Source organism: Dromiciops gliroides, chromosome 4 (assembly GCF_019393635.1).
Source record: "Dromiciops gliroides isolate mDroGli1 chromosome 4, mDroGli1.pri, whole genome shotgun sequence".
Taxonomy (NCBI): Eukaryota; Metazoa; Chordata; class Mammalia; order Microbiotheria; family Microbiotheriidae; genus Dromiciops; species Dromiciops gliroides.
Window position 1 is genome coordinate 58460748 of NC_057864.1, and position 25435 is coordinate 58486182.

Below are 25435 nucleotides of genomic sequence, written 5' to 3' on the forward strand. Positions count from 1 at the left end.
CAGCCCACGGGGCTTTTTGGCTCACCTGAAGCCGAGGGGGCGGGGCACCAGCACCTCCCACACAGAAGAAACCCTGAGGGCCTAAGGCTTTCTAATCTCAGCCCAAAGGTAGGGTCCCCAAATCAAAATAAATTTCCACAGAGTGAACTCTTCATGAGCTTGGCTGGGTAATGAGAATGGAGAGAGAGCTTCAGCTGCCCATAGAGCTGCTGGAGTTCTTCTCTTCCTCTCTCTCTTCAACCAACCCCCCCCCCCCCAAAAAATGGAGCAGCTAAGACTTTACCTGTTTGCTTTAATTTCATCTTCCCAAAGGTGGAGCAACTGATATTACTCTGACCACCTTAGTTTTTCGCAGATTCTCAGAAACTGAGCAAAAATAAAAAATCCAAATTTCTCACTTAAAATGTTCATTATTTACTATATCCCAGCCGTTGTGCCAAATACTTGGAATGCAAAGAATGGCAGAAATACTGTTCCTGCCCCCAAGGATCCCCCAGTCTACGGAGGAGAAACGGCATGAATGAATAGGTACTTACAAGATGCATACAGAGTAGATGTCAGGGAATCCCAGAGGGAAGGCATTAGCAATGGGGCTAGAGGAAAGATGGGAGTGGGTTGGGAAAGGGCTCCTGTCTAGGTAAGGTAAGAGTTGGAGGTGAGAAGGGAGAGCCTTCAAGACATGGGAAACGGCCATGAAGAGGCAAGACAAGGAGGAACTCATTGGTTGAGTAGGAATGATGAGAAATTTGGGGGAGAAGTGGACATTCCATCTCATAGCTCCTATTAAAGGAGAGTAGACTGGACATAGTTTGATAAACATCTGTAGGTTTTTGGAGAATGTATCTCAGAGGGTTCAGAAATCACATATGGAAAGGTAGTCCAGGTGGTCTGGGAAATTCTTAAGAATGAAATCCAGAAGACACTAAGGGAGTTGTCCAAAGTTGTCTAATTGTGGATGCATCAGAATCTCACTAACCAACTTGTATTTTTGGAAACTTATTCAGATAATGGGGGCAAGTAAATGACGGTGAATGTAAAAGCATGGTGTGGTCCCGTAAGAACGTCAGAAGAAATGTTAATGCTCAGGATGAACTGTGGTTGGCAAGGAAACCTGGGCACTGTGCAGGTGGTTTTGATTCTTCTGTGCAAAGAAAAGGCTCAGAAAAGGACCAGAACTGCCCAGAGTGTATGGGAGCCAGAGGAGTTGGCTCTCAATTTGCTTTTTGTTTTCCCTGTCAGATAGATTAATCATTAGACTGTGGAGGATAGAACAAAAAAGAATTGGGGGAAAAAAACTAGTTAAAACCCAAGACACGTGGGGAGACTTAAGCATACAGTAGTCGTCCTTGAGTTCAAGTACCTAACCCCAGATGAAGTATACCCCATGGTGGGATTGTGGTGCCTCACACATATGGGGAAGAGGATGTCTAGAGAGGGGCACGTACCCCCCTTTCCTTGAAAAGTAAGTGATCAGAATCTTCAAACTCGATGTGTTTTTTGTTTCTTAGAAGTCTAGTATATTATTTAAGGGATAACTAGTGAACCTCTAGAAAGATAAACATGACAAAAGGTTTTTGTGGCTGTCAAGAAAAAGTCATGCCAGACTAACCTTTTCTCTCCCTATTTAACCAAGGATAATGTGCTGGTCGATCAAATGGTAAAGGCAGAATTTACCCAGATGTTAACAAAGCACTTGCCAAATTGCTTCTTACTACTCTTACCTCAAATGAGCAGACCCCCTGCTTTCCATCCCCAAGAGTTTTAATGGTTCAGTGTCTCCTTGGATGGTCTCAAGTAGAGGGCCCCAGGAATCTGTGCTTGGCCCTGTGCTGATCAGTGGTTTTTGCCACAAGGATAAAGGCACGTAGATGGCATACTTAAAGTGATAGATAACAAGTAATTAACACATTGGATAACAGATGAGGATCCAAAAAATATTTCAGCCAGCTATAATATCAGGACCAATCTAATAAGATGAAATTTAATAGCATAAATGTAAAGTTATCCACTTACAAAACCTTTTACAGCTCTGCAGGCCTATCAGCCAAAATCATCTTCCTAAGCCATGAGACCAGCCATTTAAATTGTTTGTTCAGTCATTTTTCAGTCGTGTCCAGCTCTTCATGGCCCCATTTGGGGGTTTCTTGGCAGTGATACTGGAGTGTCTTGCCATTTCCTTCTCGACCTCATTTTATAAATAAGGAAACTGAGGCAAACAGGGTTAAGCAACTTGCCTAGAATCCCACAGCTAGGAAGTGTATAAGGTTGGATTTGAACTCAGGGACTCTACCCACTGTGCCACCTAGTTGCCTAGTCATTTAAATACTCTGCTCAGAAGCCTTTACTGGCTTCCTTTTGTTTTTAGAATACACTACAAAGTCCTTATTTTGGCATTTAAGGCCTTCACAATCAAGCTTCAATCTACCTTTCCTGCCTTATCTCACATTTTTCTCCTTTGTGTACGAATTCTTAACTGTTTCCTAACTTGTCATTCAGTCCCCTGCCTCTGAATTTTCACCAGGCATCATCCTCTGACCAGAATAAACTGTCTCCTCTTCACCACCTCTGATCCGCTCAGTTGTTAGTGTCCTTTCCTGCCTCCAATGATACCATTTTTTGGATCTCTGTGTTACATTCCTCCTATGGTAAAGTTCCTTGAGGGCAGGAACTTTCTGTTTTTCTGATAACACATCCTTAATAAATATTGTATCTAATTGATTTATTTTCATTTTGTTTAGTATCTGAGAGTCTGAGGAAAAAACTAAAATGTTGTTTAAAATTTAGTACCTTGCAGCTGTAGCTTATTAAAGAACATCTCAAACTAAACTCAAGAAGTACTCTTGCCCCTGGTTGAGACAAGTCTTTTTTGCTGTCTTGAACACTTAGTGAGGAAAACAGGTTTTGTTTGGGGTTTTTTTTTTGTTGTTGTTTTGTGGGGCAATGAGGATTAAGTGACTTGCCCAGGGTCACACAGCTAGTAAGTGTCAAGTATCTGAGGCTGGATTTGAACTCGGGTCCTCCTGAATCCAGGGCTGGCGCTTTATACACTGCACCACCTAGAGGAAAACGGTTTTAAGTAAAGTACGTATGTGACTAAACTAAATGACTTTAGTTTTCTACAACAGTAGTGTCAGACTCAAATAGACACTGGAATCAGAAGGGGCCTTTTACTGAAGTAGAAAACCACAAATTAACATTATGTTGTTTTTTAATTTATTTTATGTTTTTTGTGTTTATGTATTTTATTTATTATTCATGTTAAACAAAATTATATTTTAATCTGGGAGGTTTTGCTGGGGGGAACCTAGAGCTCCCTCACTTTCCTCCCACCCTATCTTTTGTGTGTGAAGAGTGTTACCTATGGCTTAAAACTTCCAGAAATCTTATTTCAAGGAAGGTCTCCTTGGAGATTCTGTTATTTTATGTACTACAAGATAGCTTGGGACTGGACATTGTAAAGTATGGAATAATAAAATGGGAGTATATTTAATTGCCTTTGGTGCTTTCAGTTTCTGATCTTGATACTAGGTTTGGAAAACTATAAAGATGTTTCTAGTAATTGACATTTTAAATTCCTCTCTGCTGACTAAGTATTGACGCTTAAAAGTTGTGAAATTATACATGTATAACGTATATCGAATTGCTTTATATCTTGGGAAGGGGGAGGAAGAAAATTTGGAACACAAAGTTTTAAAAAATCAATGTGAAAAATTTGGGTTTTTTTACATGTAACTTGGGGGAAATTCTAAATAAATAAAAAAAGTTGTGAAATTTTGTAAAATGTTGAATAGGAATAAATAGTATAATAATGTAGATAAAATAACCAAGGATATAGGAGTGTACTATGAGAAGAGGAATGCTAAGAGAGCAACGGTATCACACAGCCCTTATGAAGCTCTTTAATCAATTCATCAACTCCTATAGCAGTAGACCTAGGGAATCCACCTTGAAGACTGAAACAAATCTGAATGAGAACCAGTTGGCAAAATGGATATCACATTGACTTGTTGCCTCTAGGTGGTTCTGTAAACTAAAGATACAGATAGGTTAAAGGAGTATTTAAATTTGTGGATGATTGATTGAGTCTTAATGAAGGAAAAACAGGGCCAGACATCTCAAACTCTTTGAGGTTGATGATATGGAAAATAACAAATTCTTCCCATGGTGAATCTTGGTACCAGTGTTGGAGGGAGAACATTAGTCCACATGGATTATGGATCTTACCAGGTGTGGCAATTTTCTTTTAGAAGCACTTCATTTCTTTGCTGTGCATTTGGTTTTTATAGCCTGCTACCTGTAGTAGATCCTTTATCACTAAATCAAGTACTTATTCAGTGATTATTATTTATCCAGTCCTACCTAGATTGTTTGGGAATCACAAAAGAAGTGTGGTATGGTTTCTGCTTCCAATGGTAGTACAGTCTAGGGGAAGAGTCCTGGCACACCAGAGACAAAGAAAAATTAAATGCTGAACTCTGGTCCTTAATATAATTGTGTTGAGTGAGAGTTTAGAGAAAGGAAATCTGTAAGTGGGCTGGAGGTCATTAATCCAGTGTTAGCACACATGGGGAGGGGATGCCATAATTGGGTAGGTCTCCAGCGTTAGCAGTGATGGTTTTATAAATTGGCAAACAGAGATCATGGGAGAGAACTTGTTTCCACTTCAGATTCTGGAGAACCTTCCTTGTCTGTATGACCCTTTACAAGAAGCCCTGGTGAATATTAGCATCCCCAGCCTTACTGATGACACTTTTGTCATATAATTCTGACACATTTCCTTCCTTCTTTACCTCTTCTCTCTTTTTTTCTGCCAGGTGATGCCAGTCACAAGATTCCCATTTCTAACTTTCACTCAGGAGATGACTATGCAGCTGTGTTGCAAAACCTTTATCGATTTATTTCTCCAAACCAAAGCAGCTGGCCACCTGTGTACTGCAAGGTAACTGTTAGGAGCAGGTGTACTAGCACTTATAAGACAATTTGACTGTGTACTATTGGTGTTTGTTAAATTGTGTTCATTCCAAATTGTTTCCAGTAGAGCTAGGCATAAAGTCTTTTTTTTTTTAAATTTCTGTAATCTTGTGGGAAAGTCTTAGAGCTGTTTTCTTTACCTTCTTAAAGTTGTTGCTTCAGTAGTTTTCAAGAAGTCACTCAATTCTGCTTGATTTTTGTGATATAATTGATTTGGGTATCTTTTAGAGTCCTTGAGTATATTGTCATACTTCATAGCATGTTTGAGAAGGCATTTTATAGTCTAGATCCAAGCCTCTAAGTAAGATTATATTTCCATTGCACAAATCTCAGAAGAAAAAGATATTATGCCATTGTTTTTAGAGCCATTCCCACATATTTGTACTTTGCTTTACTCTAGTTTTTTTATGTAGTTGTCTTTCATCTAAGGTAAATTTCTTCTGCTTAACATAAGCTGCTTCTCTGTCCAGATAGTTATCTGGGTTGGAAAGAACCCTTCAAAATTGCTTTGCATTTGAGGGGAATGGGTTTATTTAAAAACCTTAATTGGGGGACAGGTGGGATAAAAAGTAACTTTTTTTTCTTCAGTCTGATGATAGGTACAGAGTTAACTGGTGCTTGAAGCATATGGCAAAGAAATTGGGTGAGGAAAAATAAAGTTCTTATCAGCACACTTTTATGTTTCTATTCTCTCATTTAAATTTTTGAAATACTTAAAAGATGACTCTCTTCTTGCTTTTTCTGATGAAAGAAACAAAGCAAGAGCTAGAACTCCTCACTGTAGAGGACCTTGTGGTGGGAATCTACCAACAAAAACTTCATAAGGAGCCATCAAAGACCTGGGTACGGAGCCTCCTGGATGTGTCCATGTGGGATTACTCTAGCAACACAAGGTATTGCCAGTACGGTCTGCTGCTTGACCAGTTGAAACCAATGGCTGTAGCTATTCATACTATCGTACCTAGTGTTTTAGAAAGAGGTGTCAACACCTTCTTGCATTCCAATTATCCCAGCTGTCACAGAAATGAGCAGAACCAGGATAAAGAAGGCATGTGTGATGAATTTACCCTTTCTTTGTGACGTCTGAAAAGTAAACTCTCTGCATTTTAAATTACCCCAGCCTCCCCTCCCATCTCCAGTCTTACTGCCTACCAGAGGTTTTGAGTCTTTACTGTAAAACGGACTATTTGATGTGTCATAGCTGTATGCCACTGAGAACAAACACTTCAAAATAAAGATATGCCTAAGCTGAATATTTTAAAGTGTTCAGTTTGGGGCACTGTCTTCCATGGCTGTGTCCCCTCCAGTGCCTTTGCCTTTGCCTGTTCTTGGCTCAGAAATGGAGTGATGGAATTGGCTTTGTGCTGGAGCCTTCCTTAGGGAGCAAAGGAATAATGCTTCAGTCCCTTCTTAGAAGGGAAGCTGTGGCATCCAGGCATTTTGGTGATGAGCTTGGACATGGAAGACTTTAAACACTGTGGTAGAGACTTGAGTGTGGAATGCAAAGTAGTTTATAATACAGGGAGTCTTCTGGCTCTCAGAGAAGATGCAGCTCATTTAGAAAGTACAACTGTGTAGGACTTAAAATATCAATAGATTTTAGACAGTGCTCTTAGAATTGGTAGATTCTGAGCAGGCGAACCAATATTAGCTCTGTTTGTTCAAATGTTTGATGCTTTTCGTGTCTAGGGAAAGTAGCCAGTTATTCACTGAAGTTGTTAGATGAGGCTAGAAATGCTGTCTTGTCTCTTTAAGTGACCTCGCAGCAAATAGCAATCAAGATATTTTAAAAACAAAATATTAATTTTTTTTACTGTCATTCTTCTTGCTGCCTTCTGCCAAGGTTGCCCTTGAGCTAGGTCTCTTTATTGTAGGTTTAGCTTTTGATTGAGAGCCTGGAGTCTCTAAATAAGTCCAAACTTTGGTTCCATATACATTTCTCAGTAGAGGCTCCCTATGTTTGTCTATCAGAATAGCTAGTAATGGTGTGAGAGAATAAACTAAAGACAATGTCAGACAATTTAGGGGTAGGGAAGCAGGTACAGAGCTTAACTTCTCACTTTTATGCTCACAGAATCTGAGAGAAAATCTCAGAACACAATCTGTACCTGAACAAGAATCATCTCTACAACATGCCTAGCAAGATCCAGCCTTTGCCTGAGACCTTTCAGTGAGGTTCTACTTGGGGATAGGTATACCTTTAGGGAGGGTTTCTTTATATTTGTCTTTCTGTAATTTCTATCTGTTGCTTCTAATTCTGCTTTTGGGAATCAGTTAATTGAGTATTAAGCACTTTCCACATGCCCAATCACTGTGCTAAATGATGGGGATACAGACAGAAAGAATGTGTGAAAATCCCTATTCTCAAGAAGCTTCTATTTTAACAAGCATAAAAAGGCTGATTTATTTCATGTGACAGACTTTTAAAGGCTCAAGAAGACCTCTCTTATCATCTGAGTTTTTCAATCTTTAATACTCAGGTATAGAGTAAAACTTTACACCTTAATATGTAAACCTGACCCTGCATTTTAACCTGCCTGTCTCCTAAGATCCCCCTCCACCCACCCACATTGACTCTCTTTCTGGTATTTGACAATGACTTCAGATGAAAGGTAAAATGTAATCAATAAATCATTGAGCTTAGTAGCTTCTTTACAAGAAGAGATAATCTGCCCATGTCCTCATTGTGTAACTTGAAGGTGCTGTGGGAACCTGAAATGGCTTCTGCAAAACCATACTAGAGAGGGAATTATTTAATGTTAATATAGTTATGGTATTAACTGTGTAGCTAGATTCTAATGTGTACAAAAGTTGTGCAGCAACATGATAATTGGTTGTAGACTTTCATTTATTCAACAAGGAACATTTATTACGTGTTTGTTGTGGACTCTGGGCAAGATACACATTTTGGATAAGATGCAGTCCTTGGCTTCAAAGGATTTAGAGTCAGGGTATTGGGATACCAGCCTGCACTGAAGAAATGTTTTTTTAAACCAGTATTAATTTGAGATATGAGGCAGAAAGTAATTCTAAGAGTTCAGAGGCAGCTTTCTGGCAGCATTTGAGTTGAACTGTGAGGGGTGGATAGGCATCTGACACTAGATGGAGAGAGAGTGTATAGTATACAGCTTGAGCCAAGAGATGGAGGCAGGAGAGTCACACTGTTTTGGTCAGTGTTGACCAGTTTGACCAGACTATAAAGGACAGTAACGTGAGGTAAGACTAGAAAGATGCTACCACTAGATTGTAGAAATCTTTGAATTCTTTAAGCAAAGGAATTTAAACTCTACAAAGTGAGAAGCAGTATAAAGCCACTTGAAAGATCACTCCATCCTGGAGCAGTGCTGTGACTAGAAGAAGAGGAAGAGAATTTTCTGACAGGAGAATCAAGACAGTATTGGAAGGGGAAGTGAATAGATAGGAAAATCTTTTGGTCTATTTTGAAATAATCTGGGCAGGTCATGGCAAGTGGGTCTTAGTAAGTCAGAGGAGGTTGGATACAAAAGATACTGCAGGGCTGTAATTCATGGGAAGCGATAAATGGGAATAAGAAGTGATAGAGAAGCAAAGATAACCCTGAGGTTATGAACAGGAGACCTAGGTAAGGGAGAAATTGTGAAATCAGAAGGAGCAGATTTAGGCAAAATCATCAACTGTTAAGATTGAGTAGGACAAGTAAGTGAGGCAATTGGACACAAGAGTCTAGAACTCAGAGGGGCAGACTGGAGATAATTAGGGGTCATCTGCACAGTGGTAGACAAAATTGTCGGAACAATTGAGATTGATAAGGGTAAAGAGGGAGAGGTTAGAGAGAAAGAAGAGGACCAAGGACAGATCCTTAGGAAACACCCTCATGTTAAAGGGTTGAGAGAAGGAGCAGATGGGTCATTAAAAGAATACCAGGAGGGCAGCTAGGTGGCACAGTAGATAAAGCACGGGCCCTGGATTCAGGAGGACCTGAGTTCAAATCTGGCCTCAGACCCTTGACACTTACTAGCTGTGTGACCCTGGGCAAGTCACTTCACCCTCATTACCCTGCAAAAAATAAACAAATAAATTTTTTAAAAAAAGAATACCAGGAGACTTTGGTGTTCTAAAGCCAAATTAGGAGCAAATATCTAGTAGCAGGAGGTGGTGAACAGTGTTGAGAGAGGCAGAGAGGTTAAACAGATGAACTCCAAGGAAGAACTTTTGGATTTACCCAATTAAAGGCCATCTTGGTGACCTGAGAATGGTGGTAGTGGAAGCACAATGGAAGAAGTTGAGAGAAGCAGTGACTGGACATAAGTTTTTTCAGAAAGTTACAAAATAGTTTTTAAAGATGGCGGGGGGGGGTGGGTGGGGGGGGGGAATAAAGAGATAAGACTTGAAGGATTAAAGAGAGAACTTTTAGGTTTGTAAGAGCCAAGTGTTAGTAGATTTGGAGTTTGAAGGTGGTACAAAGATCACCAGTGGATGAAAAATGCCAAATATTTAGTGGTGTTTAGTTAAGTGGTCGGCCCAGAGTGTCCATGAGTGTGCTACTGGACAGCAGTCGGGGCCCAGGAGTCAACCAGAGGGAAGCAAGGCTTGTGTGTGTGTTTAGACAATTTCATTGTGCTTTCAATGAGCCCAAGGTTCTCCCTGACATGATGGGCCATACATCAGTGTCCTTGTCAGACTGTATAGGTGTGAATTCTAGAACCCCACAATCTCTGAAGAAGCAGAATGTCAGGTCACACAGAAGGTAGTGGAAATGTGCATGGTAGATGTGTGTCGGTCTCAGCATGTCATCAGTAAGGAGTTGTACAGGAGAACTGGCTTAAAAGATGTCATCAGCAAGAGCAGCAATGAAAAGAAGTTAACTGGTCACCCACTGAGAACTCTGGATGAACAATGTAATCCCTGTAGACTCCATTGCTCTTCTCTGTCTTGAAGTCCCCCAGCACCTGTGGACCTCTGTGAGGATTTACAAGGTGACCTTCATAACAGTTACATAGCATAAGAAGACACACAACCTGACCTGAACCCACATTTGTGACGACACAGATCTATTAAAGCAAGCTCATAGGAAGTGTAAGGTCTTCATCTGCCATCTTGAATCAGGTGCTTCATTAGGGAAAGATCCATCTATGGGGGGGGAGGGCATGGTGTCTTTTTCATCTTTGCCTTCTCCTAGCATAGTGCCCTGCACACAGTGGCAGTGAAAAGATATTCAGTTTAAAATCAAGCCAATTTTAAATTTTGGAATTTCTGGTTGATGTTATAAACTGATTCATTATAAGTCTGTTTTCTAAGAGTGTTTTTTGTTTTGTTTAGAATTTTATTTTCCAAATTACATGTAAGAACAAATTTTGACATCAATTTTTTAAAACTTTGTGTTCCAACTTCTCTTCCCTCCCTCTGCAATCATCCCCCCCAAGAACTCAAGCAATTCAATATAAATTATACAGAGTAGTCATGCAAAACATCTCCACATTAGCCAGGTTGTGAAAGAAAACAGACAAAAACAAAACTTCAGATTAAGGAACTATCTCTAAGAGTGTTTTTAATCGCCTTATATTGTGGAATTTCATGTTTATAGTAAGAAATGAGAACTAGAGATGTAGACATCAGGGAGACTGTGACTGACTCTTTGGCTCCTCCCCCACATCTTAAAAGGGCTTAACACTTTGAGGAGAGTTGTTGAAACTAAGAATTGATTTTAACCTAAGGAATCATTTCAGGATAAAACAGTAACGGGGAAAAACTGTTTGGGATGCTTTCTTACATACTTACCCTCATTTGCATAAGTCTGCCTTTATTTAGGATTCTGTACAACAAACATTTAAGGCAAAGATGGCAGTGTTGCTTTCAGAGAGCTTAGAGTCTAATGGTGGCAGTATGGCCTTGCATAAATAACGAACACAAGGTAGAAAATGCAGAGTCCATAAGAAGTTAATCAGTGTCTGAGAAGAATGGAGAGGTCATGGGAAAATTCCTTGGAGAGATGGGCACTCAGGACAGCTCTTGAGGAGGAGCATCTTTGAGAAGAGTTGTTGGGCAGGGCACCCTGTTCCCTTCCTACAGTGCTCAGGGAGGGCAGAGAGGCTGGGGAGGCAGGAAAAATCAAAGAAGAGCTTGGAGTCTGGTTTGCCTGGAGTTGAGGAGGTTGGACGAAATCAGAATGGATAAGAAGGTGACTGGCAGGCTGGAGAGACTTTAGGATCTGCATTTGTAAAATTCGTGTTGCTCGACATTCTCTCAGCCCAGCAGGATTCGTTTGTGAACTTCTTTAGTAAGTCTCCTTTGGGATAGCACCTTGCTGAGTATGCAGAAGAGATGGGCTTTATGCCAGAGCAGCTCCAGATCTACGGAAAGGTTTACAAATCTGCATTTGTTTGACTCCTGAACGTGGGACATTTCTTACCGAGGTGCATGTGTACTTGTGGATGTATTTTTTTTTAACTTTATTATTCTTTTTTTTTTTTTAAGTGAGGCAATTGGGGTTAAGTGACTTGCCCAGGGTCACACAGCTAGTAAGTATTAAGTGTCTGAGGCCGGATTTGAACTCCTGACTCCAGGGCTGGTGCTCTATCCACTGCGCCGCCTAGCTGCCCTGGATGTATTTTTGTTGAGTCTTTTTGTCAGTTGTATCCAATTCTTTGTGACCCCATTTGGGGTTTTCTTGGCAAAGATACTAGTATAGTTTGCCTTTTCCTTCTCCAGTTTATTTTACACAGGATGAAACTGTCACAAATAGGGCTGAGTGACTTGCCCTGGGGTCACACAGCTAGTAAGTGTCTGAGGCCAGATTTGAACTCAGGAGGACGAGTCTTTCAGACTCAGGCCCAGCCCTCTATGCGCCACGGCACCAGCCAGCTGCCCCTGTTGATGTATCTTTGTATAAAATGATATTGAAGAAGCAGCATTATGTAGTGGAAGTGACCGCTGAGCTAGGCCATGGTTTGCCAACTAGTTGGTAACTGCAGATTAGTGATGGTGTATTTATTGACATAGCGAAGCATTCCTTAATCCTCATCCTTCTCGACCACTTGTACTTGCTAACGTTTCTCTTTCCTGGTTCTCTCCTACCTGTGTGACCTCTCTTTTAATTCATCAGACCATCATCTGAGTCACTGCTGCTAACCAGGCGTGTCCTGCCAGCCTGTCCCTGGCCCTCTTCTGCCTGGATACTAATTCACTTGGGTGATCTCATCAGCTCCCATGGATTTAATTATCCCCACGCTCATGAGTCACACCAACTTATCCAGCCCTTACCAAGCCTCTGCTGACCTCCAGTCTTATCTCCAACTGCCTGTAGACACCTCAGACTGGATATCCCACAGACATTGTAAACTCAACATGTCCAAAATTTTCCTCCAAACTCTCCCCTCTTCCTAATTTTCCTGACTTACTGTGAGAGTACCAGTGTCTTCCTGGTCCTCCAGGCTTGCAACCTAGGTGTCGTCCTTGACTCCTCAGTCTCTTTCACTCTCCAGTGTTGCCATCTCTCACATATGCTCCCTTCTTTCCAATGATAGCGCTACCTCCCACAGGCGGGTCTGCCTGCCACTAGGCTCCCTCCACTCCAGTCCACTGTCCTCTCAACGTTTCCTAAAGCACAGAGGATACCAAGAAAGGCAGAAGACAGTTCTGGTTCTCAAGGAGCTCACAGTCAGTGGGGGACACAACACGTAGACAACTGTGTCCAGACAAGCTACATATTGGCTACGTTGGAAATAACCAGCAAAGAGAAGGCACTAAAATTAAACAGCTACAAAGGCTTCCTGTAGAAGTAGGATTTTAGCCTGAACTTAAAGGAAGCCAGAAGAGCCAGGAGGCAGACTGGCCATGTCCCTCCCCTGCCCTATAAACTGCTGTGGCTCCCTGTTACTCCAGGACCAAGCATAACCTCTCTGTGTTTAAAGTCATTCATAACCTGGCCTTCCTCTCCCCACTTTTCTAGTCTTCTACCTCACACACAGACACACAAACTGTCCCCTACTGTTCCTCACCCAAGACACTCTATCTCTGCCTTCTCCGTTTTCACTGCCTTTCCCCCACACCTGGAGTGTTCTCCCTTCTTGTCTCTGACTCCTGCTCTGACTTCCTACTACAAAGCAGCTTACTTTGAATGCCTTCTCTTTGCAGGTTATTGACAGTGTAGACAGCTTATTTGTATATGGTTGTTTGCATGTTAGTTATGTCTCTCACTGGCTGTGAGTAACTTGAGAGCCAGAACTGTTTTTTTCCTTCTTTGTGTGGCATAAGTAACTGCTGAATAAATGTTTATTGACTGACTGGTCCTGCAGAAGTCACTTTTCCTCTACAGGTCTCAGTTTGCCAACCTATAAAATGGAGGGATTGGGTAGATGGATTCTAAGGCTTGTCTTTAATATGATATAGTTAAGTTATCCTGACGCTTTATTATTTTTTCTTTCTTTTTTTTTTTTGGTGGGGCAATGGGGATTAAGCGACTTGCCCAGGGTCACACAGCTACTAAGTGTCAAGTGTCTGAGGCCGGATTTGAACTCAGGTACTCCTGAATCCAGGGCCGGTGCTCTATCCACTGCACCACCTAGCTGCCCCCCTGACGCTTTATTATGGTGTCTATAGTGTTCTCAAAGGGACACAGACTTGCGCATGTGCAGAAGGGAAGACAGTTTGAGTTAAGAAATGCCATGTTGTTTTGGTTTGGGTTTTGGTTTGGGTTTTGGTTTTTGTCTTTTTTGGTGAGGCAGTGGGGGTTAAGTGACTTGCCCAGGGTCACACAGCTAGTAAGTGTCAAGTGTCTGAGGCTGGATTTGAACTCAGGTACTCCTGAATCCAGGGCCGGTGCTTTAGCCACTGCGCCACCTGGATGCCCCAAGAAATGCCATGTTTTGTTAAAAACAAAGCCTCAACATTTTATGTAGGGAACATTAAAAACGTTGTGGGTTTTTTTCCAGATAGATTACTAAGAAGCATTGCTCATAGGCTTGTGTGAAAGAAATGCCACTGTCATAGTGTGCTGAAAACTAGTTTCGGTTTGTTTTCTCATACAGGTGCAAGTGGCATGAGAAAAATGACATTCTGTTTTGTGCTTTGGCTGTCTGCAAGAAGATTGCGTAAGTGCAGGGCTGGGAGGGGCTGCCCAAGTGCCTCTTGTGTACTGGGTTTAGGGTTGTTTCTTGGTGAATTCTTCCCACCTTCTCTTCACCTTTTGTTAGCTGCTAGGACCGCCTTTGGTCCTGCTCCTCATTCACTACTCCCACCTGCTTTTCTTCTTGTCTTTCCCTTGCCTGCCCCAGATGCAGGCCTCAGTGTGCTAAAGTGTGTTCATGGGTATGGGGGGGCAGAGGAGTGGCCAAGATCTTGCATTCTGGAGGATTCTCTTTGAAATCTGTTTTGGGGATGTGGGGATTTTCAAGAAAGAATGTCCTTTCCTCTGGAGGTTATTTATTTCATATATTTGTCCTCAGATTCTTTGCTGATTTGACACGCACAAATCCCTTAGCAGATGTGGTGTTTTTGCTTGAAGGGTCATTTTGGAGAAGGGAAAGCACCTTTTTGCTTTGTGAGGGAACTTGAAGACCTCCTGTCAGGAGGTCATGGGGATCAGCAGGTGTGGCGGCTCTCACGAGCATGTCCCCTTTCTTTTGGCTGGGCAGTTGATGGCGTCTCTGGCTATGGGCAGCATCCCCCCTCTCTGCTTTATCCTGCACTGTTACTGAGCCGTTGAGTCAACAAGGCTTCGTGAATTTTGCTTCGAATCCTAAGGAAGAGGTTTCTTTAATGTTACAGTGCTATATAGACTAACTTTTCATTCCTGGAAAATACCATTTTTTAAAGTTACCTTACAGTCACTTTGAAGCCAGGTCTTAGGCATTACACTTTGAAACAACGTTTCAGAACCTGTTTGTGTAGAAGGTCACTCAGGGTAGAGGCGATCCCACTGCCCCCAGTGCAGATTTGTGTTGGGCCCACGGGCGTCATGTGCACATTGGCATATACAATAAAACACCTGCATTACAGAAAACTGGAGACATCTCCTTTGAGCTTACTGTATGTAACACACGCTTACATGTATCAGGTGTCAATTGTTCACGTGGTGTATTTTCACAGTAAACACTTCATACAAGTCTAGGAATACTGCAGCCTTTTCATATTCAGATTTCCTAATAAGCTAGATTCTTGCTCCCTGAAGTTGTTCTTTGTTACTATTTTCTACTGGAAAGTTAACGGATGTTGACCCTTCGTAAGAACATGCAGGTGGGGGTGATGGTCCGTCCGTGCCTGCCATCTCTGCTGACAGGAAGGTTGGGAGTGCTGCATCTTTCCAGCTCTGGACTTGTGAGCCATAGTCAGTGAAAGCCAGTTACTGTCCACACACAAGTCTGGTACCAGAATGATGAGCCGCCAGACACGGACCAGGGAAAATGGGCTTACTAAAGAGGACCAAAAGAGCCCAGGGAGAAAACAAATGAAGGAAAAGCTTTTGTGTTGATCAGTGGTGGGTTGGGCCCCTGAAGGGTCTCTGTGCTTCTAGCCCAAGCGAGACTGGGAGACCCATCATTCCCCCAAAACAGGCACCTGGTCACATTCTCTTCCTTTGAGTCCAGCATAAAGCAGACATTTCTTTATGATGGAAGTAAGAAGATAATTATACCGTCTTCATTGGAAAATCACTTCAGAGTGACCTAATCTCCCCTCTGTTGTCCCAAAACAAGTGTGTGTCCCAACTTTTCTTGGAAGATTTCAGTGATGGGCCTCTGAAGGCAGCCTTGATCTATCAGGAACTTAACTTATCTAAATATTGAGCTGAAATCTTTCTCTCTGATTTTAACCTCTTGTTCCTGCTTTTTGTTTCCACCTAATTCCTTTTCAGCATAACGATCCTTTCCATATATGAAGGCTGCTGTCCTGTCCCTCCTCAGTCTTCCATCATTTCTCCTTGTATCACTGTGCACTAAAGACCTCTACTCGTACCTTTGCTGACACAATTGAGGCCTCTTCTCCCTGCCTCACCTCACTTTATGCACACAACTTTCCTGCTTTTTCTTCTGTCTCTCATTAAGAAGTGACCCTTCTCTTTGTCAGGCAAATCCTTCTGTGTGCAGCCTTGGTCTTCTTAGCCTTGCTCTCGTGCCCAGTCTCTGCCAGTCTGTTGGCTCCTTTCCTGCTGCCTACAGCATCCATATCTTCTTCATCCTTGGAAAGAAAAGGAACCCTCACTTCATTGGCCCTCCCTGCTGGCTCTCATTCTTGGTTAAGGTTCTCAAGTGCGCTGCTTCTTTTTCCTCTTTCTGAAGTCTAACTTGTAACCTCATTCAGCTGAAATTCTCCTCTCCCAAGCTAGCAGGCCTCTCTTAATGACCAGCTCTCATAGCCATTTCTCATCTCTCCTCAACCTCTGACACTCTTAATCACTTTCCCCTCTCTAGGTTTTTATGACACCCGTCTCTCCTGTGTTTCTGTTCTACCTGGGGGATTCCTCCTTTTCAGTCTCCTGTGTGGGATCTTGCAGGTCACAGACGCTAATGTTGGATGTCCGCCAAGGCCCTGTCCTGGGCCCTCCTCTTCTATACCATCTCACTTGGCATCAGTACACAGGAGATTCCCAGATTGACAGAGCCTGCTCTAAGCTCTCTTGGCCTGTGTCACATGGCTGACTACCTTCTGGACACTTGGAATTAGATGATCTGGAAGCGTCCCAGATGCAGTATCTCTGAAGCAGAATTGGTGTGATTCTCCCCAAGTCCTCCCTTCATCAGAACTTTACTATGATTTTTGAGGGTGCTACCATCTCCCAGGCACCTAGCTAGATTTAAGCCTCAGCGTCATCCTCACGTCCTTGCTCACATCCCACGCGTCTAATCCACGTGTCGTCTTCATACTCTCTCCTCCCTATGCCCTCTTCTCTAATCAGTAGCTGTGTGGACCCTCATCCCCTGGACCACTGCAGGAGCCTTCTGCTTAGTGTCTCTATTCAGCCGCTAAAGTGATTTCCTAAAGCATATGTCTGACCACATCCTGCTCCCGCTCAGTAAGCTCCTTTGGCTCCCCTTCGCCTCCAAGATAAAATAGAAAATGTTCTCTCCCTGCCATATTTACCTTTCCAGTGCTTTTATATTCTATAACCTGTATTCTGCAGTCAGTCTAGACTGGCCTACATGCTGATCCTTACACATGTGGCATTTTATTGACTGACCCTTATCCCTGGCATATTCCAAAATTACATTCCATTAGCTCTCTGTGTAGCTTATGTGTAAATACTTACTTATATGTTGATTTCCACATTAGACTGAGCTCCTTGGGGTCAAGAACATAATAAGCTTCATAATAAGTGCTTGTTCATTGTCTGCTATATCTTTCCTGAGCCTTTTTTTGGTAGGCTTAGCTCCCTCCTTCTTTCAGCGAGTCCTTAGTCATGTTCTCCTGCTCTTCTTTAGACATAGTCCAACTTGTTGCTCTTTCCTAAGGAATGTTATGAGAGATCTTGCTACTGCGTCTATTGCACTCCTCTGCTGTGCCAGTCTGGTAACCTCAAGGAATGAAACCAGGTTGGTCTGGCACGACCAGTTCTCAGAGAACCACTTTTCTTCCTTAGGAAAATGGTGGTTATGAAAGAGATCATAGGGTCATGGATTTAGAGTTAGAAGAGACCTTTAGAGAGGCGAGAAAAGGATTTAGAGACCAAGGCAAGCTAGCCCAACCTCTTCTTAGGGCTGAGGAAAGAGGTCCATGGAGGCTAAAGGGCTTGTCCAAGGCCACAGCTAACATACAACTAGATTGGACATCAAAGTTCATGCTCTTTCAAATACCCCATTTTAGTATATGTTCTCTCTGAGATTTCCAGGAATTGGAGTTAATCTCATTAGTTTGTGGTTTAGGAGAATCCATCCATTTTTTAAAAATCAGGGTCATTCCCTAACACCTCTTCTGTTTTGCATACATTTCCAAAATTATAGGCACTAAGTTTATCAAATACATCTACCAGGTATTTTCCCCCCCCAGCATCCTGGATTTAAGTAGGTTTAATGACTCAGACTCATCGATGGCAGTTAAGTGCTCATTTATTTGGGGTTTCATTTCCATGAGCTGGCCTTTCCAGTTTGAAGATTTTCCTTGTTTGAGGGGCAGGGGAGAATTCTATCTTTTGGCATGGTTTTCATTGTCCTCTACCCTGAGTAATGAGTCTCTTCTTTCTTGAGCTCTGCATTTGCAAAGCTTCAGCTGGTTCTGAGATTTAGTGTTCTGACAGTACATCCTTCTTTCGTATTTAGCCTGTTACCTCCTCCTGTCTTCTCTACAGTGTCTTCTAAAAGTCTGACCTCCATGAGTCTCTTTAGACTCTCTTTTCCTTCATCATCAGGATCTTTTGTGTTTATGGCATTGTGACTTGGTGCTTTTGTATTCCACCCATCTTGGGGCAGTTTTCCTCTTGTAATTTTAGGCCACAGAATACCACTTGTCTTCTGAATTCCTTGAATTCTCTTCTTCCATAATTCTGGGGTCTATGTGCCTGGTTTTCTTCTATTTATCTCTCAAATGTTTTTAAAGAGAGTGAATTTTGAGAGAAAATTGTTATAAATGGTGATTTTCTAATGTTGAACTTTTTTCTTTTAAAGATATTGCATCAGTAATTCCCTAGGTACTCTTTTCGGAATTCCACTCACAGAAGCTCATGTACCACTGCAGGATTATGAAGCCTGTAACAGTGTAAATCCCAAAATGGTGGTGCTGGATGCAGGGCGTTTCCAGGTAAGTCTGTTATGGAGCTAATAGAAAAGCATCAAAATGGCTCTAAACATCAGTTGACTTTCTAGAGTTCACTTACCTACTCTGAGCTTCTGGCTAGAATCTGCCAATTAAACCTAATTCTCTCCCTTCTCTTAAATGTTTTTCTTGATCTAGGCACAGAACTTGACCTTTTAGAGTCCGTATGTCTTTTTTTTTTAACTCTTCTCCCACTCCTCACCCCTTCTTTTAATCTAGTTTTTTTTTTAGTGAGGCAATTGGGGTTAAGTGACTCGCCCAGGGTGTCACACAGCCAGTAAGTGTTAAGCGTTTGAGGCCGGATTTGAACTCAGGTACTCCTGAATCCAGGGCCGGTGCTCTATCCACTGTGCCACCTAGCTGCCCCATTAATCTAGTTTTTTGTTTGTTTGTTTGTTTGGTTTTTTTAGTGAGGCAATTGGGGTTAAGTGACTTGCCCATGGTCACACAGCTAGTAAGTGTTAAGCGTTTGAGGCCGGATTTGAACTCAGGTCCTCCTGAATCCAGGGCCGGTGCTTTATCCACTGCGCCACCTAGCTGCCCCTGTCTAGTTTTTTAAATCAAAATATGCAATTAGATTTTCCTTTTCTAGAAAGGATCTAGAGGTTATAGGCAATCTACAAATGATTAGGATTCAAATGGATATTTTATTTTGTCCAAATTTGGATATTCACAATGGTCTGGAAATTCATTGGGGCTGAGCTCCAGTGGAAAGTATCCAACTTGTCCATTTTCCTTCCCTGATTACAGCCCCTTTCCTGTTACTTACAGAGACTTTTGAGACTGCTGCAAAGTATTAGCCCAAGCAGAGGGGTTCTCTGCTGGAATAGAATCTGAAGTAAATTGAAACTCAGTAAATGGAAGTAATTTGAAATCTACCGCGTTTTGGCATTTACATTTAGCACAACCTAGATTTGCTAATGAGCAGCTTGTAGGTAAAAGTTGAATACAGATAAATGGACCTAGGATATTGAAGAATTTCGGAGATTTTCTCTAGCACACAGTGATGTTATCATGAGCAGACAGAATGCCATTCAGCAATTAAAAGAATTCAGCCTGATTGCCTACCTCCTCCCTTCACCAAGATCAAATCAATAATCCCATTCTTCTGTCTTATAGAAACTAAGAGTTGATAGTCCTCCTTTTTCAAACTCTTCTCATCAGGAACAAAGATCCAAAACATCCACCTGTAAGTAGCCTACATGTTGGAGGGGTGTGTGGAAAGGGTGTTGGTGGTGAAGTTTTGTGTTTGCCTCTGGTTGGGTTAGATCTCCGTCACAAAAAGGTCACCTCCATTGGCCAGTCCCAGGAGATGGAATATGTCCTGTGGTTGGGGAAAGGATTTTATAAACCAAAGAACGATGTTAATATTAGTTTTCTCCCTTTTCAAAAATACCTAATTTGGTATTTTTTGTAGAACATGAGTTTGGCCATAAGATCTCGATACCCAGAACTCTGCTGAACTGCAGTCCTGCATCACAGATTGGCAGTGGGACATTTCCAGATGCATGTCCCATAGGCATCTCAAATGCAGCAGGGCTCAAACAGTACTTGTCTTGCTCTCCCTCTTCCTCACAAAACTCCATCCTTGGTCCTGGCTTCCTTATTTCAGTGGAGGCCACACCTGTCCTCTCAGGCTCATATAGGTATACAGCATGAATCATCCTCAACTCTTCACTCTCCCTCCCCCTACAAATCCAGTTAATTGACACATCTCCCATCTACCTTATCTCCCCATACATGGCCACCATCCAGTTTATTACCTTGGTCTCCCTGCCTTTCCTCTCCACAAACCATTCTCTCTACACCTGTTGAAATAATATTATTACTAAAGCACTGGGCCTTCTCCCTTACATTGAGTTGGGCTCCAACCAAGCTCTCTAGAATGATTATCTTTTCCTGTAATCCAGCCACATGGGATCATCTCCTGTCTTCCTGTTCCTTTGCACTCTCTTCCTTTGAAGGAATTAATAACTCTCCTTGCCTGTCTCAGAATTGCTGGCTTCTAGAAGCCTTTCCCTGATCCACTTTTATTCCTAGGACCTTTACAAGTCACTGGCAAGACAGTTCTTTGAAAGCCCTTAATTCGTTTAGGAGCCACGATTTTGACCTGTCTTATTTCAGAAACCGTCTCCATCTTTTCCCTACGAGAACCTAGAGACACCAAGGCATTGCATAACAACCACTGAATTCCAGGCAGTATTAGAAAACCTGACAAAGTACAATTCTTGAGCGTCTCTCTGTCCCAAGATTGGCATGACTATTGAACTGCAGAAGGCCATGAGATGCAGATATGGGAATCTCCTGTTCTCCTTTTTGTGGCTCACCCTCATCATATTTAGTTGTTACAGGGGAGTAGGAGGTCGCTAATCAGATGAGAAGTCCTTTTCTAGGAAAAGAATGGAGCTGTTTAATTTCTTTTCCTTATATTTTCATCACCCTAGGTGACTACCCATCTGGGGTGAAAACAACTGGCAAGACTAGCAATGTTCGGGGAAGAGGCATCACCCGTCTGCTGGAGAGCATATCCAATTCCTCTGGCGCCTTTCAGAAACTTCCAAATTGTGAGACTCCACTCTCTCCCTATGTGCCCCCCAAGGATGAGTGCAAATCTTTCTCCTCCTCCTAAAAATGGGACCTTCTTCAGTTTCTGCAAGAAGCAGCAGGCCCTAAGCCCCTTCCATAATCACTACACTTGAGCAAACAAATCTTCACATTGATTTTTCCTCCCACTGGAAAAACTTTAATTTGGAAAGAAATCCTGTTCATAAATTAAAACTTGTTTGTAGTTTGGGAAGGAATTGGCAGCTTTGTTTGTCTTATTCTTCTTATTATTAGAGCCTTTTATTTTCTAAATGTATGGTGGGAATAGTATTAAAGTTTGAAGTGGCCTATAAAAAAACAAACACAAGCCAGGTCTGTTGTTTTAAGAAGAAAGCAGTTGGATTTGGGGGTGACTTTATAAACATACTTTTGCCTGTACCATTAGAATAAATAGATGCCTGTCTGTTATCATGTAAGTGAAAACAGTGTTAATGTTCTCATTTCCCCTTTACAACGTGTGAAGCTTTACCTCTCAGTCGGCTCTTGGGCATCCCCTTCTCATTGTAAATACCCAGGACAGGTCCCTAGCAGAGGAAATGCTGCTGCTCTGAAAACACAGCACTCGAATCTTTAAGATGCGAACTTTGGCAATGCAGAGAGGGTTTATTATTAGAAGGGAACATTTTGTTCATAGACAAACTAAGATTTTTATGCCTTTTGAAGTCGTCTTCTGAAAATAGCATCCTTTTTGCATATATTCACACCTTGTTTATTCGGGAGCCCATGGCCCAGCATGGGGGTCTCTACCTCAGCTGGTGGTGCTAGTAACAAGCACAGTTAGTGCAGATGAGAGCTGAGTGCACCTTGCATTTCTGCCCTGTTAACTCAAGTCACATTTCATACTTCGTGGTGTGGGCCGTAGATCAGAGAGGAATACTGGACACAATTCTGAAGGACCCCACGATTTGAATTCTCTCCTGAGTATCAGACGGTCATGATAATGGAGGAAATCCTCTTCCTCCCATTTCTACAGTCTGACTTGTGAAAAGGGTTACAAATGGTGCTTCTTGCAGGCATTTTCTAAAAATAGACACCTGTTGCTTTGCAATCTTCAGGTTACAGGAGACTGAGAAGTTAGGTGATCTGGATATTTGATGGCTCCTGAGCCAAGTATGATGGATGAGTGATTGAAAAAACATTTATTAAATGCTTATTGAATGCAAAGTTCTGTTACATGATAGGCATACAAATTGAAAAAGACAGGCCTTGCTTTTAAGAAGTTGACGTCCCAAAGAGGAAAATTAACCCTAGGCAGTTTGAGCTGCAAGTCGGATGAAAAGGTGGAGTGGTCCTCAGAGCGCAGCAGCAAAGAGGACCACCAGTCATCCCTAGTGTTGCTCCCATTGACAAAACTGCATCTATTTCTGATGCAAAACCACTTAAGTCTTTTAACATGTGAAGTTCAGTGAAAGCATGTTTTCTCTCAACAAATCCTTAGCATTTCCACATAGTGAAGTATAGAATTTCTGTGGGGAGATACTATTCTTAAAGTATCAAGAAAATGCATCTTTAAAAATGTAGGTCAAAATATTCTAAAGTAAACTTTATCTAGAAGTTAACATTGGCATTATTTGAGATGGCGTTCCCAGTACAAACAAGGGTATAAAACAGTAATTCCCACATAACCTTCCTCTTAATCAATATAGTTTTAGAAGTCACTACAACAAAATTAAGGATACAGATGTTGGCATAGAGGAGACAAGAGTATTCTTAGTTGTGAGTGACAGGAGGGTCTACTTAGAAACCATGAATATGCTTCTATAAAATAGCAAGATGGTTGAGCCACAGAAATCACCAGCATCTCTGTGTAGTGCTAACAATTAATATTAAGGAACAAAAGCCTCTGGGTAATTAAAATTAATGGCAAAAAAGATCGTGTGCCCAAGCACATGTGTTCTACTCAGTGAGTACTATCTCAGAGCTATTTTATTCTTCATGTACAATTCTTTCCTCTCTCTCTCTCTCTCTCTCTCTCTCTCTCTCTCTCTCTCTCTCTCTCTCTCTCTCTCTCTCTCTCTCTCTCTCTCTCTCTCGGCAATGGGGGTTAAGTGACTTGCCCAGGGTCACACAGCTAGTAAGTGTCAAATGTCTGAGGCTGATTTGAACTCAGGTCTTCCTGAATCCAGGGCCAGTGCTCTATCCACTGCGCCACCTAGCTGCCCCTTCATGTATAATTCTTCTTTTTTTTTTTTTGGTGAGGCAATTGGGGTTAAGTGACTTGCCCAGGGTCACACAGCTAGTAAGTGTGTAAAGTGTCTGAGGCTGGATTTGAACTCAGGTCCTCCTGAATCCAGGGCCAGTGCTCTATCCACTGCGCCACCTAGCTGCCCCCTTCATGTATAATTCTAACCAGCTTGGGTCTCTAGTTTCTTTGCCAATAAGCAAGCAGTGAACCCCCATCTTGACCTTTTTTACACCTTTCTCCAATGTCCCTCTAAGTGATAGGCACACTGACACCATCAATGAGGGATAATCCTTTCCACAGCCTCTGGGGGAATTATATTACATGCAGCACAGTACAATAATTGGTTATAATGAGCCAGATGCATCTTAATAGGTCAAATTATGTTGTCTCACCCTGCTTAAAAAGGGCAGGGTGGCATATAATTTCCATCAAAATAAAACTAGTTTTGGCACTTAAAATAATTTTATGTGTAATACCTTATTTCCCTCTTGGTTCTGGATAAATAAGTTTATTGTTTAAGTAAAACATGAAAGACCGTATGCCAAAATGAAAGTGAGCATTGTGGTCTTTGTTCATTTGGTGTATTTTTTTTTTTAATCAGTTAACATTCTGTGATTAAGGTTGGTATTACATTGTGGTGTCTAAATAGCTCATTATTTAGAAAATTTTATTAAGCTGGACCATTGTATAGAATAAAAGTGATATTCTAGTATATATTATATATGTATATATGTGTGTGTGTATACACACAAATTTCTGGTTTACCTGTGATTTTGTAGTATATGTAGATGCAGCATTGTGCTGTAGGTAAAATGCTGAGCTTGGACTCAAGAACATCCAGGTTCTAATCTTACTTTTGACATTTAGTAGCTATATGACCCTAAGCAAGTCACTTCCCATTTGGATGCCTCAGGAAACTCCCCAGAATTTATCTCTGTACTACCCAGGTTGATCCCAGTGATTGGGGTAACTGACATTTATATGGTGCTCATCTGCATTGGGAAGAAAGTTCTCATAGCAACAAAATTATAGACCTCTTGTTTTGAATGTCAAAGCTGGGGGCAGCTAGGTGCCGCAGTGGATAAAACACCGGCCCTGGAGTCAAGAGGACCTGAGTTCAAATCTGGCATCAGATACTTAACACTTACTAGCTGTGTGACCCTGGGCAAGTCACTTAACCCCAATTGCCTCACCAAAAAAAAAAAAAATCCATGAATGTCAAAGCTGTTCTTTACTGTCTTATTTTTAAAAAATTATTTATTTAGAATTTTCCCCAAGTTACACGTATAAAGAAATTTTCACATCAATTTTTTCTCTTTCTGGGTTTTTTTTTTTTTTTTTTTTGGTGGGGCAATGAGGGTTAAGTGACTTGCCCAGGGTCACACAGCTAGTAAGTGTCAAATGTCTGAGGCCGAATTTGAACTCAGGTACTCCTGAATCCAGGGCCGGTGCTTTATCCACTGCGCCACCTAGCTGCCCCCACATCGATTTTTAAAACTTTGTGTTCCAAATTCTCTTCCTCCCTCCCTCCCTCCCCCCTTCAGAGCTCAAACAATTCAATGTTATACACGTGCAGTCATGCAAAACATTTCCACATCAGTCATGTTGTGAAAGGAAACAGACAAAAAACTTTAGAAAGAGGAACTAACAAAAGAAATTATACTTCAGTCTGTATTCAGCTCCCATCAGTTCTTCCTCTGTAGGTGGACTGCATTTTTCATCAGTCCTTCTGAGAGCCTCCTGTTCATCTTTTCTTACAGTACAATAGTGTTCCATCCTAATCTCATCCCACAATTTGTTCAGCCTTTCCCCAATTGAGGGCATCACCCCAATTTCAAATTCAACTTTTTTTTAAATAAAATTATTGATATTTTGTAAATTTATGATGTGCAGGGTACGAACAGCTTGCATTTATATTGCCCTCTAAGGCTTTACATGTGTTAGGTTATTGGAGCC

General features: G+C 41.7%; 1 protein-coding gene across 1 annotated transcript in view; it reads left to right on the forward strand.

Annotated features, from left to right (window-relative positions):
* MAEL (maelstrom spermatogenic transposon silencer) overlaps positions 1 to 21389 on the forward strand; it is a 33642-nt gene extending 12253 nt beyond the window's left edge. Inside the window, exons 6-12 of the mRNA XM_044001689.1 lie at positions 4815 to 4939; positions 5560 to 5614; positions 5723 to 5864; positions 13977 to 14039; positions 18543 to 18675; positions 19810 to 19879; positions 21135 to 21389. Of these exons, the coding sequence (XP_043857624.1) occupies positions 4815 to 4939; positions 5560 to 5614; positions 5723 to 5864; positions 13977 to 14039; positions 18543 to 18675; positions 19810 to 19879; positions 21135 to 21319 (773 nt within the window). The 3' untranslated portion in view covers positions 21320 to 21389. The remainder of the gene's footprint in view (positions 1 to 4814; positions 4940 to 5559; positions 5615 to 5722; positions 5865 to 13976; positions 14040 to 18542; positions 18676 to 19809; positions 19880 to 21134) is intronic.
* Positions 21390 to 25435: the final 4046 nt, after the last annotated feature.